A 14,820-nucleotide genomic window follows, 5' to 3' on the forward strand; every position below is an offset into this window, starting at 1 on the left:
TGAGTGTCTGCCTTTGGCTCGCTTGTGATCCTGGGGTCTTCGGTTCGGGTCCTGCATGGGGCTTATACTTCTCCCTCTGCCTATGTCTCTGCCTCTTACTCTGTATATCTCACGAATAAATAAAATATTTAAAATAATTTTAACTGGCATAAAATTTAACATTCTGTATTCAGAGAAAAATGATTTTCTCTGAGTTATAGATTTGGGATGTTTCCTGGTTTTTTTCAATGTATTATCTATATGTTTTCCCTTTCTCTTTCATCTACCTTAATTTTTATTCCCAGATTATTTTGGAGGCACTGTAAGTTTAAACAGTAGAGAGCAGTGATGTGTATCCTATACTTTTTATTTCTTGATCAGTAGGTAAAATTGGCTATACCTTTTATTCTCTCCTTATCTTACTTTCTTCATTTTCAAACTGGTGATAAAACTTATTAATAGGGGATCCCTGGGTGGCTCAGTGGTTTAGTGCCTACCTTCCACCTAGGGCTTGATCTTGGAGTCCCAGGATCGAGTCCCACACTGGGATCCCTGCGTGGAGCCTGCTTCTCCCTCTGCCTGTGTCTCTGCCTCTCTCTCTGTCTCTCATGAATAAATAAATAAAATATTTTTCAAAACTTATTAATATTTGCCTTTTCCTGCTTTAGGGGGATTCATTGCATATCAAAACCTTGGTAGAATAAAGTTTAAAACATCATTGTAAGGATAAAGCCATTCCTTTTCACTTATCATGCCTTGTACCAACTTTGATAGTCATTTCCAAAAAAACAAAAACAAAAAACAAAAAAAAACAAAAAAAACAACTATTTCCTGTTTGGGTAAAGGGATTGAATGGTTGTAATTTCAGCCTTGGTGTAGCAGAATACTAACAAAATAGAGGAATTTAACAAATAGCTCTCAATCCGATTTACTCTATTTCACTGCCTCAACTTCTACTTCTCCTGAAAATGAATGAACAAATCAATAAATGAAGTCCAAATCTGAGTATGATCGACCTATCCACACTCTCTATATATGCCACATTTCATACATGTGAAAATGCAGTATTTGGAAAGTGTCAGACTTATTAATACTATTAATCTCTTTTGAGCCTTTATAAAAGACATTAATCTGGATTATAACTGGGTCAGCCCAAGTGATCAAATGAATTTTTCAAATCATTTACCATGCATCAAGAGTTAAAAGGAAATGAATTGCTTAGATATAGTATACTTTAAGAAAGCAACAAATATCAAAGAATTTCTTATACAAATTCCATTTTATAGGAGTCTACTAAGATTTACCTTCTGATAAGGATGATTGCCAAATCAATTTCTAAGAGCTCTAGTGATACTTCTGATAAAATTGAACCCAACAGAATTCAGTATAGATTCCCTCTTGCCCTATGACTTGGTATCCTGAGGTCACTAGAATTACTTAGAAATTCCCAATCCCTGGAGCACAAGTAGCTAGAACATACTGTTTGCCTTCTTTAGCTTATTGTGTGTGCCATATTCCATATGACCTAATTTAAAGTTTCCAATTTGTTATAAATGATTGGGAGTCTCAAGAACATTGTAACAATATCCATCTACTCCTAAAAGATGCTCTTGTTTATATCCAACTTGTGTCTTTATTTTTTAAATGTAGATATTATATCTTATTTGACCAGCTTTCCTCCAGAAATTTGTCTTTATTAAGAAAAAAAAAAAGGTACCTTTCTTCAGACTCTTAGCTCTTACAAAGTTAATGACCTTACTCTCCACTTCCCCTCTTCTTCCTCCTGCAGCAGCCACACTGGCCTTCTTGATGTCCAGAATTATTCCACTTCTGCTCCCACTTAATGGTTTTTTGTTTTTGTTTTTTTGTTTTGTTTTGTTTTGTTTTTGTTTGTTTTATTTAGATTCTATTTATTTATTCATGAGGCATACAGAGTGAGGCAGAGACATAGGCAGAGGGAGAAGTAGGCTCCTCGGAGGGAGCCCAATTGGCGACTCAATCTTCTGAGTAGGATCAGGCCCTGAGCTGAAGGCAGACACTCAACCGCTAAGCCATCCAGGCATCCCCCACTTACTGGTTTTTGCCTTTGCTCTTCCATATTCCCCATTCCAAGAACATGGATGTAATTAGCGGTCTGCTTCTGTCTTCAGGTCCTCTCACAGGGGTCTTATTTGTCTACATATACTTTCCAGTGCTCCTCCACACACCCCTTCTCCTTTCACCCTGATTTATTATTTTCCACCCTCTTACCTTCATCGAATATATATGTATTTATTTATTGTTTACTTATTATTGTTCAGTTTCTCCCGTAAATCTCAGTTCCCCAGGGGTGGGGACTTCCGTGCACTCACTTCCCCATCCCTAGTGCCTAGCATGAAAGAAGCACCCAATAAAATAATCCCTCTAGCAAGGAATGGAGCCAATGATCCCTTTAAAAAATTATTTTTACTTTAAAGCCAATAATATTTTAGGAGTATCTTAACGTTAAAGGAAAGAAAAGCAGCCTTTTTTACTCTTCAGTATTTCAAGGAAAAATTGACGTTGTAAGAGGAGGTGATAACATTCCATAGAATCATAGATAAGGTCATGCTGAGAAAAACTGGTACAATAAAGCTAGTCCTAGGAGCCTTATTCTTCCCTCTCAAGATATCTGAAGAGGGTTGCTGACAAGATTCTCCCTGCCAGCCATAATAGCAATGACACACAAATCCATTCTTCATGACCTTTGTTGTCTTCAGTTTACTGGTTGAAGAAATGATGAATCTGAAACTCTTATTTAGGATGTATTTCTTAGTGCTACTTTCAGGCATATGCAGATAGGAGGAGGATTCAGGTGTTTTTCGGATACACCTTCCATTATTGTTACATAGACTTTGACTGCAGAATTTGGCTGCAGATGTCACATTAACAGCATAATGGCCCAATGGCCCTTGGATGGACTTTTGCACAGATAAGCAGGTCTCCTGTAGGACAAACAGAGATCCATTTACATCACTCTCAAAATGTGGTTCTGTTATGCAGGTAGTACTCATACCTGAAACCTGTATTTGGTAGAGCTGAGGAGGAAGACCCAGGTCCTTAACTGGGAATTAATATAAAGAGATAGTTATAGTAACACTTTGAAAAGATCATCACTAATATGGTAGGATTATTTTAAATTTAACTTTAATTGTGAAATATCTTCAGCACCAATACTTAATATACATTAATATTATAGGTCAGATTTTTCTAAGACTGCCAAGTTATGCCATTCATCTCCCTACCTCAACCAATGTAACAGTCCTCCTGAAGTCAAGGGGGGGTAGTCTTTGCATCCATGTTTTTATAACTTTATATATATATATATATATATATATATATATATATATATATAATCTTCACACATATATGTAATTATGAGCAGTTATAATATTATCTTGTTTTTAAACTTTCACATAAATTTATATCATTAGAGATTTTTATTTTCTGTAACTTGCCTTTTAAACTTAACATTTTCAAGATTTTTGTTTCATGTTGATATATATAGGTCTGTTTTTTCATTTTAGCTGTGATTCGGTATTTATGGTATAAATACAGCATACTTTATCTATCAGTCAGGGTGTAGTAGGTACAATATAAAAGATCATTATTTATAACCAAATGTCCAAGTCACCTGTGTTAGCATATAGGGTCCAATGATAGTGAGGAAGGTAGTCTTCTCACAAGTTGCCATTACATGTCACTGATGTGACTTTAGGATACATTTTCTCCTGTTGGTCTTGCTAGGATAGCCTGGACTAATTGACATGATATCATCAGCTAGCCCAAAAGAATCTGGCTACAACCTTGATAAATTCCTGCCTGATCCATATCGAAAGAACCTTGGGAAAATCCTGGTAGATCTATTAATAAAATACATTGAATTCTCTGTTAGCACTTCAATTATTTTGATCAATATGAACACTGGCCCATAATTAAAGTCCAATTAATGTAAAACAGTGGGATGTTTCCTCAATGAGAAGAGGCACCAGCACTGTGAATGCATCTCCTAAGGACTTACAGGGTTCCAGTGGAAAGGCATAAGCAGAATAAAGCTCCTAAAGACAGGTGGTTAAACAAGGTATCACTTTGGGCAGGAACAAGTGCTGAAAATCCTGTGTGTAATGTTTTTGGCCCAGGGACATCAATCTAAGCTAGCTTCATGTTATATTTAGGGTAAAATGCTATTTTTAATCAAAATAAGACTCCTTATCTGAGGAGTTTTTCAGGACAGATGGAATAAAATAAAAACAAGCAAACTATTGAATAAAAAAGGGAGAGAGAAAGCGATTGGGGAAAGACTGGAATCACGGAGAGCAGAGAACACAGGTAAATACAATCCAGTTCAACTTAGGCATCTCCTGTTCTGTCCCAACTTCCAGAACATCATACCCTCCTGGCTTTTTTCTACCTCACTGAATGTTCCTTCATAGTGCCCTCTACTAGCGCCTGCTCATCTTTCCTGCCTCTGAGCACAGGAGTACTTTAGGCTTAATTCTTAGACCCCTTCTCTTCTCTAGCTGTACTTCTCTGGATATTTCCACCCTATATCCTTGCTTTAAATAGAATTCCCAAATGTGTATTTCCCAGACTTTATCCCTGAACCAATTGCATACCCACCTACCTATGTGACATCTCCACCTGCATGCTTCACAAGCATTTCAAACTTACGCTCCAATCTGATCTCCTGATCCTCTTGCCAGCCTGTAACTCTGGCAGCCTTCCCCATCTGAGAATATGCCAGTTTCCTCTTTCCAGTGCCTCAGGACCAAAGCCCTGGGGGGGTGGGTGTGTGTGCAAAGTGGGGGTGTCTCTAACCAAACCGCAGTGACCCCTCATGAGAGAAAGAACTAGACCCCATGTGGGAGAAGAACTTCGAAAAACAAAAATAGTTATAAATGCCTCCAAATAAATAAAAATCACATTGCCCGCTTTGTCTCCTCCCCAATCCAGTCTCCCACACCCATCCTTAAAGCAAATGAACAAAGAAATTGCCCCATATTCCTCTTCCCCATACCTAGGACCTAAGTGTGGGGTGTGTGGACAAAGGACTGGAAATGTTAACCCAGGTAATAATAGCCAACACAAACCTGGCCCATATGCCACCCCAGGCACTGTTTTAAGTGCTTTATATATGTTATGATGCAATTCTCATAATGGCTCAATGAGACAGATACTATTACTTTCCCTATTTTATGGATAAAGAAATTGTAGAGTCAACGAGTTGCTCAAGGTCACATGGCTAGCAGGTGACAAAAAGCAAGCACTGGACCCCAAGCAACCCAACCTCAGGCCTCCTACTCTTACCAGCTCCACCATGCTGATTCTGATTCATGTCATGCTGAATGAAAAATGCTGGCTGTTTTTATGTTTTATGAGACTGGATGTTTTAATATCTGAAAATGAGACTATCTGTTCATACCTTGAAGTGAGGAAAAGCTGTGGCTCAGAATTTTCACTTAGGTAGTGTGACAGGTAACCAATAGAACATGTTCAAAGTCAGTTGTGGAAAATAATAGTTATTTTGTGTATGCACTACTCTCAAGAGCAGATTGTTAATAAACCTTTGTATACATATAATTTTTCCTCCCACGAGCATTTCTATCATTATTAATCAGGCAATAAAGAGCCATTTTTAGAAAAGCCATCCTCCTTAGTGTAGATGAAATAATATTTTTTAAATTTAGTATTCTTTCTCTTTGTCACATATAAATTATATCATTGCATTTACTGAAATCCCTGCAGAGTAGTTATTATTTTTAGGTGGAGAAACTGAGACTCAGCAAGGTTAATTGATTTGCCCAAGATTACACTTCTAGAACATGAAAATTGAGTTCTCCTTTAGGGATGTCTGAATGGAAAACCTGTGCTCTTTCCATGCTACTGCTAAACAGAGTGGTTGGTACAGAGTTGGTGCTCAAGCAATATTAATCCCTATATTCCTTAAACTTAAAGTCATGCGAGCAGATAACTATTTGCCTCTGATGTGAAAAATTAAAACAAAAAACAATATCTAGCATATATTCACGATGCTGACAGAGAAATCACTGCTTACCTTTGAATCAGAATATTCAAATCCTCCCCACAATATTACTCCTGCTGCCCCCAATGCGGCACTCTCACCAATTGTATGTACTAAATCTTCCTAAAAAAGAGAAGTACCACAAATAGTTTCTGCCAAACTAAATTTAGGCATTGACATTTCAGTGATAAGACTCAACCCATCAATAGTGGTGAAAAACACATTGATAATGTTATCCTTGTTTCTGAAATGATGGGCTGTAGAGCAGACTTAGAAAAAGTAATTCTGCCTTGGATACTAGTTTGATTTGATAAATATTTATAATGTTCCAGGCAGTTTTCTAGACACTGAGAATATAAAAATGAAATAGATTCCAGTTCCTGTCCTCAACGGAGCTCTTAGTGTGATGGTTGAAGCAGACATATAAACAAGTAATTATAATTTGCTGGAACTCTTTTTTTTTTTAAGATTTATTTATTTATGAGAAACAGAGAGAGAGGCAGAGACAAAGGCAGAGAGGCAGAGACATAGGTAGAGGGAGAAGCAGGCTCCCTGCTAGGAACCGGATGTGGGACTCGATCCTGGATCCCAGGATCACACCTTGAGCCAAAGGCCCACGCTCAATCTCTGAGCTACCCAGGCGCCCCTAATTTGCTGGAACTCTTAACTTTGATGTTATACTACCTCTAACACTGAATAATAATAATAATAATAATAATAATAATAATAATAAAGAGAACAAAGTTTGCTGTGATAAAAAACAAGTAATTATAGTGTAACAAATTAAGTTCTATATTGTCCCACTAGACGTATAGATTAGAGGTACTGCTAATGCTATATGGAGGAGTCTGGTAAAGCTTCCTTCAGGAGTTCAGATTTCAGATATGTCTTTGGAAATTAGTAAAAATTTGTAAGACTGATTAGAGAGAGCAGAATTTTGTGTACAGTAGGAATAATAAGGGCAGAGTTTCCAAAGTAGAAAAATACAGTCAACTCAGAGAGCTGCCAGTAACTCTTACGGTAAAGCACAGGGGATTTGGAAGAAGTGAAAGAATCTGAATCTTTGTATATAAGTAGGATCCAAATACAAAGAATTATTTTATGCTATTTTAAATTATTAGGACTATGAAAAAAGTTTTAGTACCTGAAAGCCACAAATTTGCAACTTCGATAGATGTTTTTGGCTGTCACATAAAACATGTATTGGAGGAGGAAGTCAACATGGTAGCAAGGGACACCTATTAGGAAGTGATGGACACTGCTCAATGAGAAATGATGAGGGTCTCAACAAAGGCAATGTCAGTCCTTATAAAGCAGAGGGGACAGGCTGAAAGTGATTTGAAAATTAAGATTTTGTTATCTATTGGATAATGGAAAAAGAAGGGAGGATACAAATGACTCTCAAGCTGGGTGATTAATAGATTACAATTTACCAAGACCTGAGGACATTATGTTTATGATTATAGATTAAGAACAAAGAAGCAAGGAATAAGGGGAGATGGAACAGAGAAGATGATAGATGAAGGAATCTTCATTGTTCCCCTCCCTCCAAGGTATGGAGAACCAGAGATCTGGTGCAAAGACACAATGTTCAAAAATTAGGATGAGAAAACGGCCATGCCACTACAAGGCATCCTGGCATTTTGGGATGTCTCCAGTAATACAAGGGCTTATTTTCTGTAATTTATATAGGTAATACAACAAGAAAGGAAACCATCCTTTTATTTTATTAGCTAGTATCACATTCCTTAAATGTAAATCAAGTCTCTCACTTAAATTGAGACACTTCTGAAAGAAAATATCAAACAGAGTTGGTATTTTAAATTATTTCATTGAAAAGTTACATTATTTAGACAATAGAGAAAGAAGACCCATATCATTTGTTGATTGATGAAGGCAATAGCATAGTATGAAAATGTTTCATTATAATACTCAGATTAATTCTTTGGTTTTTAGTGAGTAGAGTATGTGGTCTATTGATTTCTGAAGTAGAGCTCAGAGGTGATACTTAGCCCGTAATTTACATCAGAAGTCTAATAGCACACACAAAAAAAAGGTTATGAACAAGACTTTCATTAAAATGTGGCTCATATCATTCTCTCATTGTCTTTCTTTTCTTAAGATTTTATTCATTTATTTGACAGAGAGAGAGAGCATAAGCAAGGAGAGAGGCAGGCAGAGGGAGAGAGAGAAGCAGGCTCCCACCCGAGCAAGGAGCCTGATGAGGAACTCTACCTTAGGACTTTGGGATCATGACCTGAGCTGAAGGCAGACACTTAACCAACTGAGCCACCCAGGCACCCTCATTCTGTCATTTTCTATCAAGACAAACTATCTAACTGTATGGACTATTATTAGTTTCTACGTTATTATTATTAACATTAATAATACTATTACTGTTATTATTAATAATATAATAACACAGTATAGTCACTCAATAAATAATTTTGGAATAATAAATATAACCCAGTCTTTTTCCTAAAAGGATTTCAGAAAGTGACTTGAGTTGAGACCCATTACTTGAGGAACAACTTATTGAGAAGACTTGGTTAGGTATAACTGATGTATTCAAATACCTGGAGACCTGACTTTTGAAAAAAGGATTTATTTATTCTAGATTGCACCAGAAGGTAGAAGTAGAATTAATGGTATGAAGTTTTCCAGGGGCAGAGTAGACTGAACACACTCAAGAACTTTCTGTGAATTAACATTGTCCCCAAATGGCAGTTTTTCTTCTGGAATAGGGAGAGCCCCATTAAAAAGTGCTGAAGCAGAGGCCAGGTAAGAATCCATGTTTGGGTGAGAGGTGGATTAGACACTTCTGAGATCCTCCAGCTTTTTGTCAAAATGCTGTGATTCTTTTCCTCCTAAACTTATTGAATGAACAACCCACTAATGAGTAATCCTTCAATGATAGAAATGTCAAATCTAACCAATAGCATTTGGGTCAATAGATATTTATTCTGAAATATTTGAGGAAGAATTGATACTGCTTTTAAGTTTCCTCATTTCAGACAAGTGGTCTAAGAAGTCTATCCAATGGCCCTGAGTCTGTGTTGGGTAGTGGGATAAGAGAGCTGTGGGCTCACAGGTATGGATGGAAATTTCAAGCTTTTCTTATCTATTTATCCAATGATTGAAGTCCTATAACAATGTTCTATCTAAATGACAATCTAGCTAAAGCTTGAATACTTCCAAGTGTCTTCAAGCCATTATCTTCCAAACCAGCTCATTCCAACCTCTTTATGCTTCCTACTCTGTGTCAAGTCTAAGGACTAAATATCTGTTTCATAAACCATTTTTAACACCTTGACACTGGCCACTAGATCACTTTGTAGACTCTTAAACATAAAATCAATAGAATCTACTATTTTGCAATGAATTTAATTAAAACATAAAAAGGCAGTAAAACAGAAACTAATTGCTTAATAATTTACCCAAGTTTATTCTGTATGCTTTAGATTTGAAAAATTGCTGCTACTATTTCACATTAAAAAGCTGATTCTGAAATTTCTGCAGGGCTAAAATTAATCTGTTGCATCATTTAACTCAAGCCTAACAACTGTTCTGCAGGAAAACCCTGAAAATGCTAAGCTGATAAGAATCATCATCTTAAAACCAAGTAAACATCTAATTGTCAGTGATACTATTTCAGAATTAGCTTGACATTTGAAGAAATCTATACCTTTAATAATAAAATAGTGTTCTATTATTAAGGGAAATAATTATATTATACTAAAACATTTTTTCACAGATTTTATATAGTCATTGTACTAAATTTCTATTTTTAGGTGAATGTACTTTTTCTTACCTGTGACAAAGCTTCAATACTATGCACATAAAATGGTCTGGAAAAAATAAAAACTGGCAAAACATAGTCATGTCTAGCCATTTCAGCAATCCTCATGGCTTCCCTAACTCGATAATGAACAAATTTCAGAGCATTTAAACTTGACTTCAATATTTTATCCAAATATATTGAAGTATAAAGTGCTGTGCTTTTTTCCCAAAGCCACTGGAGTTGGTCATTGCGTAAAATTTCATCATCTGGGCATTTACCTGTATACATTTGTGGATTTATCCTATAATCATAATTGTAGCAGTCTGGGTAAAGATAAAAGCCCCATAAGCACTTTGGTCTCATTTCTAAAGCCAGTGTGAGAGTGGTGCTCATAAGATTCTTCCCAGAATTTTCAAATTCCTGTTGGGCAACTGTTTTCACTTTCATTTCTGACCAGTCAGGATGGAGGTTTCTAGTGAAGGCTAAGGAGTGGTTTTTATATATTAGTCTATTGCCCCAATTTCTATCCCATTGAGGTTTCCAGCTCTCCCAGTCAATGATAATAAGACCTTCTGATCTCCACCAAGAGACAACTTTTGCAATGTCATCAGTTGTCTTCTTGAGGTGTTTAGGAATACTTATATTCTGTGGTATCCCTCCATTAAAGGGTTTTCCATCTTGAGAGAAATAAGGATAATACCCTAATTCATTTGGATAAAATATGGCAATTGTTGATCCCCTCTGAGTCTCTAAAGGATTTGATATAATATTAAATAACTGGAGATTCAAATCCACGTTGAAGAAATGTTGACACCGCATTGTTGGGACAGCCCAGAAAATGTTGAAAGGTTGGTTCTTGATCACTGGAGGCAGTGCTGGTTTGAGGACTGAATGAGTGAACTTGATCAAGGGCAACAGCACTCCTAACCAAGCTACCCATGGGTTACACATTTTTTCACCATTACAGCAGTCTCCTTAAAAATAAGAAAAGGAAAAATCATTAGACGTGATGGAGTCAAATGCCCCTTTAGTTTCATATTACACAGTGAGTAGCAAATGAAGCAAACTCACAGTGGTGTTCAAGCTATTCTTTAAATGATAGACCAATTTTTTTAATAGATTTATGAGGTTTATCGATATCTAGGCCTAATTTATAGTTTCATTTGAACAAGGGGAGAGAAAATGAAACTTTTTTTTTAACACTAGAAATGTGAAAACAAAATCCAGTGAATAAAAACTAAAGTAAAAATCTTCACACAAATTCTCAGTTATGTCAACTCTACCTGTGAGGTGTTCTGGTTTTAATTTCCTATTATTCTTGACTACATTGATATAAGCCATCCTGTATAGACAAAACTTTGGTTGTAAGGGAAACTAGGAAATAAAAGTATGAATGGTTTGCCATAGTTCCTTGATTACTGAAAAAGTGACCAAGAATATGCCCTGTTAAAATTTAACAAATATTGACATTTTAACAACTATTAATTGGAATTAAAAAGAACCAGTATCAGCAATAAGCAATACTTTTCTTGCTATTTGAAATGCACTGGCCTCCTCAAAGATTTGTCTACTTCTTTATCTGTTTTGTTTATAAAAGAAAGCAATCATCCTTGGATTTAGCACAGGCTAGAATACAAAACAGACATGACATTTACCTGCTATTGACTATGGATTTGGTGCTGTCTTCTCTCAGGAACATAAATAAACCTTAAAACATGTATTAGTTCTTTAAATTCATGGTTTTCTCATCAAGATATTAGACTGTCTTTTCAGCAGTTAAATAACAATGAAACTTCGCTCTTTAAAATCCCTTCTAAATAGTCAGTTGACCAAAAACTGCCAAAGAATCTTCCCAGAATACGAAGACTGCCTAATAAATGACACATTCCAGCCAATGAGATCTCATTTAGAAAGCAGTAGAGTTGAAGTTATATATCAAAATTACTTTATCGTGTATATTTTTACATAAAGGAATCACAGATTTTTCTCTGATGTAATTAGACTCAGTATCTTTTTGAGAGTCATACATCTTGTGTAGTTCTTGCTTTCTTTATTTAATATATTAAATGCAAGAAATGATGCCAGCCAAAATCATATGTTAACTCTGGCAAAATTGCACCTTAGTTTGTAAAGACTTTGGCATTATCTTGGGCCCTGGCATGCATTTTGTAATTAACTTCTATTATAGAAACAAAATTATGCATTATTAAACAGAATGAATTTTTAAATATAATTAATTCTTTCCCCATGATGCTTACTGAGATTTTATTCCATTTTTTAGCGATTTTTATTACTCAGAATATAAAGCTAGATCGAAATTTTCTGACTTCTAACCTACATACATGCATATATACACATACCTACATGCACTTTGTTTTTTGTTCAACGAATCTGTAGGAGTGCTGATGACACTGACTCCATCTTCGGTCCTCCATCTTGTTCATGCCTCCTTTGGGGCTATTGTTCCAGGCCCCATGGAAGTTAATGTAAGCCCTGCCTGGAACATGGGAAGACTTGTTCTAATCTCCCTAAAGTGGTGCCTAGAAGGCTCCACATTAGATAACTAGTAGAGAGCCTATGATGTGCAGGTGGCACCACTTTAGATAACTGCCCTTTGACCTCACCACCATGCCCCTGACTATAAAAACTGTGGATGAAGGTCTGGACTGGGGGGAGAAAAGCTGTGTGGCTGCCTGAATCCTTTGTATGATGTAGGAGATTTTCTTGATTGCAGATTCTCAGTTACAGAGGACATAACGGACAGTTTTGCCAGACCAGGGAGTGATGTGAATTTGGCTCAATGAGACGATACAGAGAGGAAAATACAAGTGATAAAAATAACCTGGGAGTTTGGGTTTTATGCATTAAAGGCGTGACGGAATGAGTTCTGATGGGCTTTTAAACGGAGGTTAATAATCAGTTCCAATGATAACCTACTTGTTATTGGTATCTTAGGTATTTGCAGTGAGAAGTAGGGGGACAGGGGATCATATTGCCAATAGCATTCAGGGTTCTGTGGTCTCTGTTTTCAATTCCGCCAAGAACTGTGTCAAAGGTGAGAAAGATATGGTTTTACCATGCTTTTGTTATACATTTTCTTCAACTGAAATGTGGACTTATTAAGATGGTTCCAAGTATAGGTGTGTATGTGTACATATATTAGAGTCTAAATTCATTATGATTGGGGATTTTATTCTTTCCACTCAATGATAGCAAGTCTTGTGATGTCTCCCAGAGATATGTATTTTTTTATACATGATAAAATGACTAATCACTAAGCTTGTTATGATAATACATTATTAACTTAGGATCTAGTAAAAAAATCTCTCTGGGGTTTATAATTTTAAACCAACAAAAGTTTAGGGGAACCTGGCTAACTCAGTCAGCAGTACATGTAACTCTTGATCTCCAGGTCCTGAGTTCAAGCCCCAGGTTAGGTATAGAGATTATTTTAAATTAAAAAAAGAAATGAGGGGGACCTGGGTGGTTCAGTCAGTTAAGTGCCTTCAGCTCGGGGCTTGATCCCCACTCTTCATCAGGCTCCCTGCTCAGTGAGGAGCCTGCTTCTTCCTCTCCCTCTCCTACCGCTCCCCTACCCCTGCACATACTCTCTTGCTCTATCTCAAATAAATAAATAAAGTATTAAAAATAAAATAAAATAAAGCATTGGCCTGAGGGCAGGCATCCAGTTTAAAAAAAAAAAAAAGTTTGTGACTATTCTTTAGAACCTCTTAAAATACGTTGTGGGCCATTCGGGCAAAGATGAAATTTTCTCTCAAGCTGAGGTCTTGTTTGAGTGAAAATTGGAGCCCTGTTGAAAGCATTTAGAATAGGTTTTGTACTTTTTATTTTTCTTACCTGCCAGTTATTTATGGTTTTTATTTTCTCAGAGAAAGAGCTATAGTTCTGTAAAACGAAAAAGAAGAGAAAGAGTGATTAAAGCAGATTTGATTCAATAGAGTATTTTGCTCAAAATCACCCATATTTCCAATTTCTAATGAAATGACAACCTAAGTCAAATTCAAGTTATTTAAATTTCTGTACCAAAAAAGAGGGAAGTAACAAAATTCTCTGAAAAGCTTATGAGATTTATACTTTCCCCAGAAATAAGTAGGGAAGTTGCTATTTATCATACAGGCTTTAAATTTATGTGAACTGTTAAGAGAGAAACTGAGGCATATTTAAAATTTTAAGAGTTCTTTTGAGTAAAAACCAATTTGAATTGGGCAGCACCAAACTAGAAGTGCTTAAAAGAACTCTGATAGGAGCTCTGGGAAAGACTTTTATGGGGTGAAGGTGAAAGTAAAGCAAGGCAATTATTGATTGGCTATAGCTTAAAGGCCTAGTTGGCTGTTTGTGATTGGTTGTCCTTAGATCTCAATTTTGTCATCTTGAAGCATAAACTTGGATTTACTTATGCAGGCAATTATGGTTTTAGAGCCACTTCAGAACAGCATTATTTTCCCCAAAAAAGGTCCAGAGCAGGGGTAACTGTAGAACAACCATAGCATCAGCAACGAAAGGACTTCATATGGAATAGCTGGACTATCTTGTCCCTTCCCGTTTCTTAAACACAAGGAGCACTGGGCTGAGGCTTTTATAGCCTCAAGCTGAATCCTTGAGAACTGCTCTCTAAACTTGCAGGACTGAATACTCCAACCCTCTCATCATTGACTGGTTCCCCTGGTAACCAGCCCCCTACCTTAGGTGCCTCCAAAGTCACCTCATTACCATAACAAGAGACACCTTTCATCCTCTCCTCAAGGGAAATTGCAAGGGTTTTAGCAGTTCTGGCCAAAAAGGGCAATGACAAGCAAAGATCAATAACATTTCTTACTATAAATCATAATATAACAGGTGGATGCATATTTTACATTGCTATGTCTTCCTATTTTTTTGTTCCTTTTATTTTATGTAATAACCTCTTTATCTTTTACAGTACTCTGTCAGGAAGTCTATTTTGATATTAATATAGCTTCTCCAGTTTTCTTATGCTTACTGTTTTCATAGCACCGTATCT

The 14,820-nt window shown here is 36.3% G+C and overlaps 1 protein-coding gene across 2 annotated transcripts in view; it reads right to left on the reverse strand.

The window, feature by feature from the left end:
- Positions 1-2,409: 2,409 nt before the first annotated feature.
- The window catches only part of LOC140599694 (hyaluronidase-1-like), a 63,653-nt gene continuing 51,242 nt past the window's right edge, over positions 2,410-14,820 (reverse strand). Inside the window, exons 2-5 of one of the 2 annotated variants that reach the window (XM_072764134.1) lie at positions 13,659-13,706; positions 9,831-10,774; positions 6,053-6,142; positions 2,410-2,942 (exon numbers count right to left, since the gene is read on the reverse strand). In XM_072764134.1, the coding sequence (XP_072620235.1) occupies positions 2,496-2,942; positions 6,053-6,142; positions 9,831-10,751 (1,458 nt within the window). In that variant the 5' untranslated portion in view covers positions 10,752-10,774; positions 13,659-13,706 and the 3' untranslated portion in view covers positions 2,410-2,495. Of the gene's footprint in view, positions 2,943-6,052; positions 6,143-9,830; positions 10,775-12,160; positions 12,298-13,658; positions 13,707-14,820 lie in introns of those variants that run through there. The other variant, XM_072764135.1, reaches the window with a different exon arrangement.

This window comes from Vulpes vulpes, chromosome 7 (assembly GCF_048418805.1).
Source record: "Vulpes vulpes isolate BD-2025 chromosome 7, VulVul3, whole genome shotgun sequence".
NCBI lineage: Eukaryota > Metazoa > Chordata > Mammalia > Carnivora > Canidae > Vulpes > Vulpes vulpes.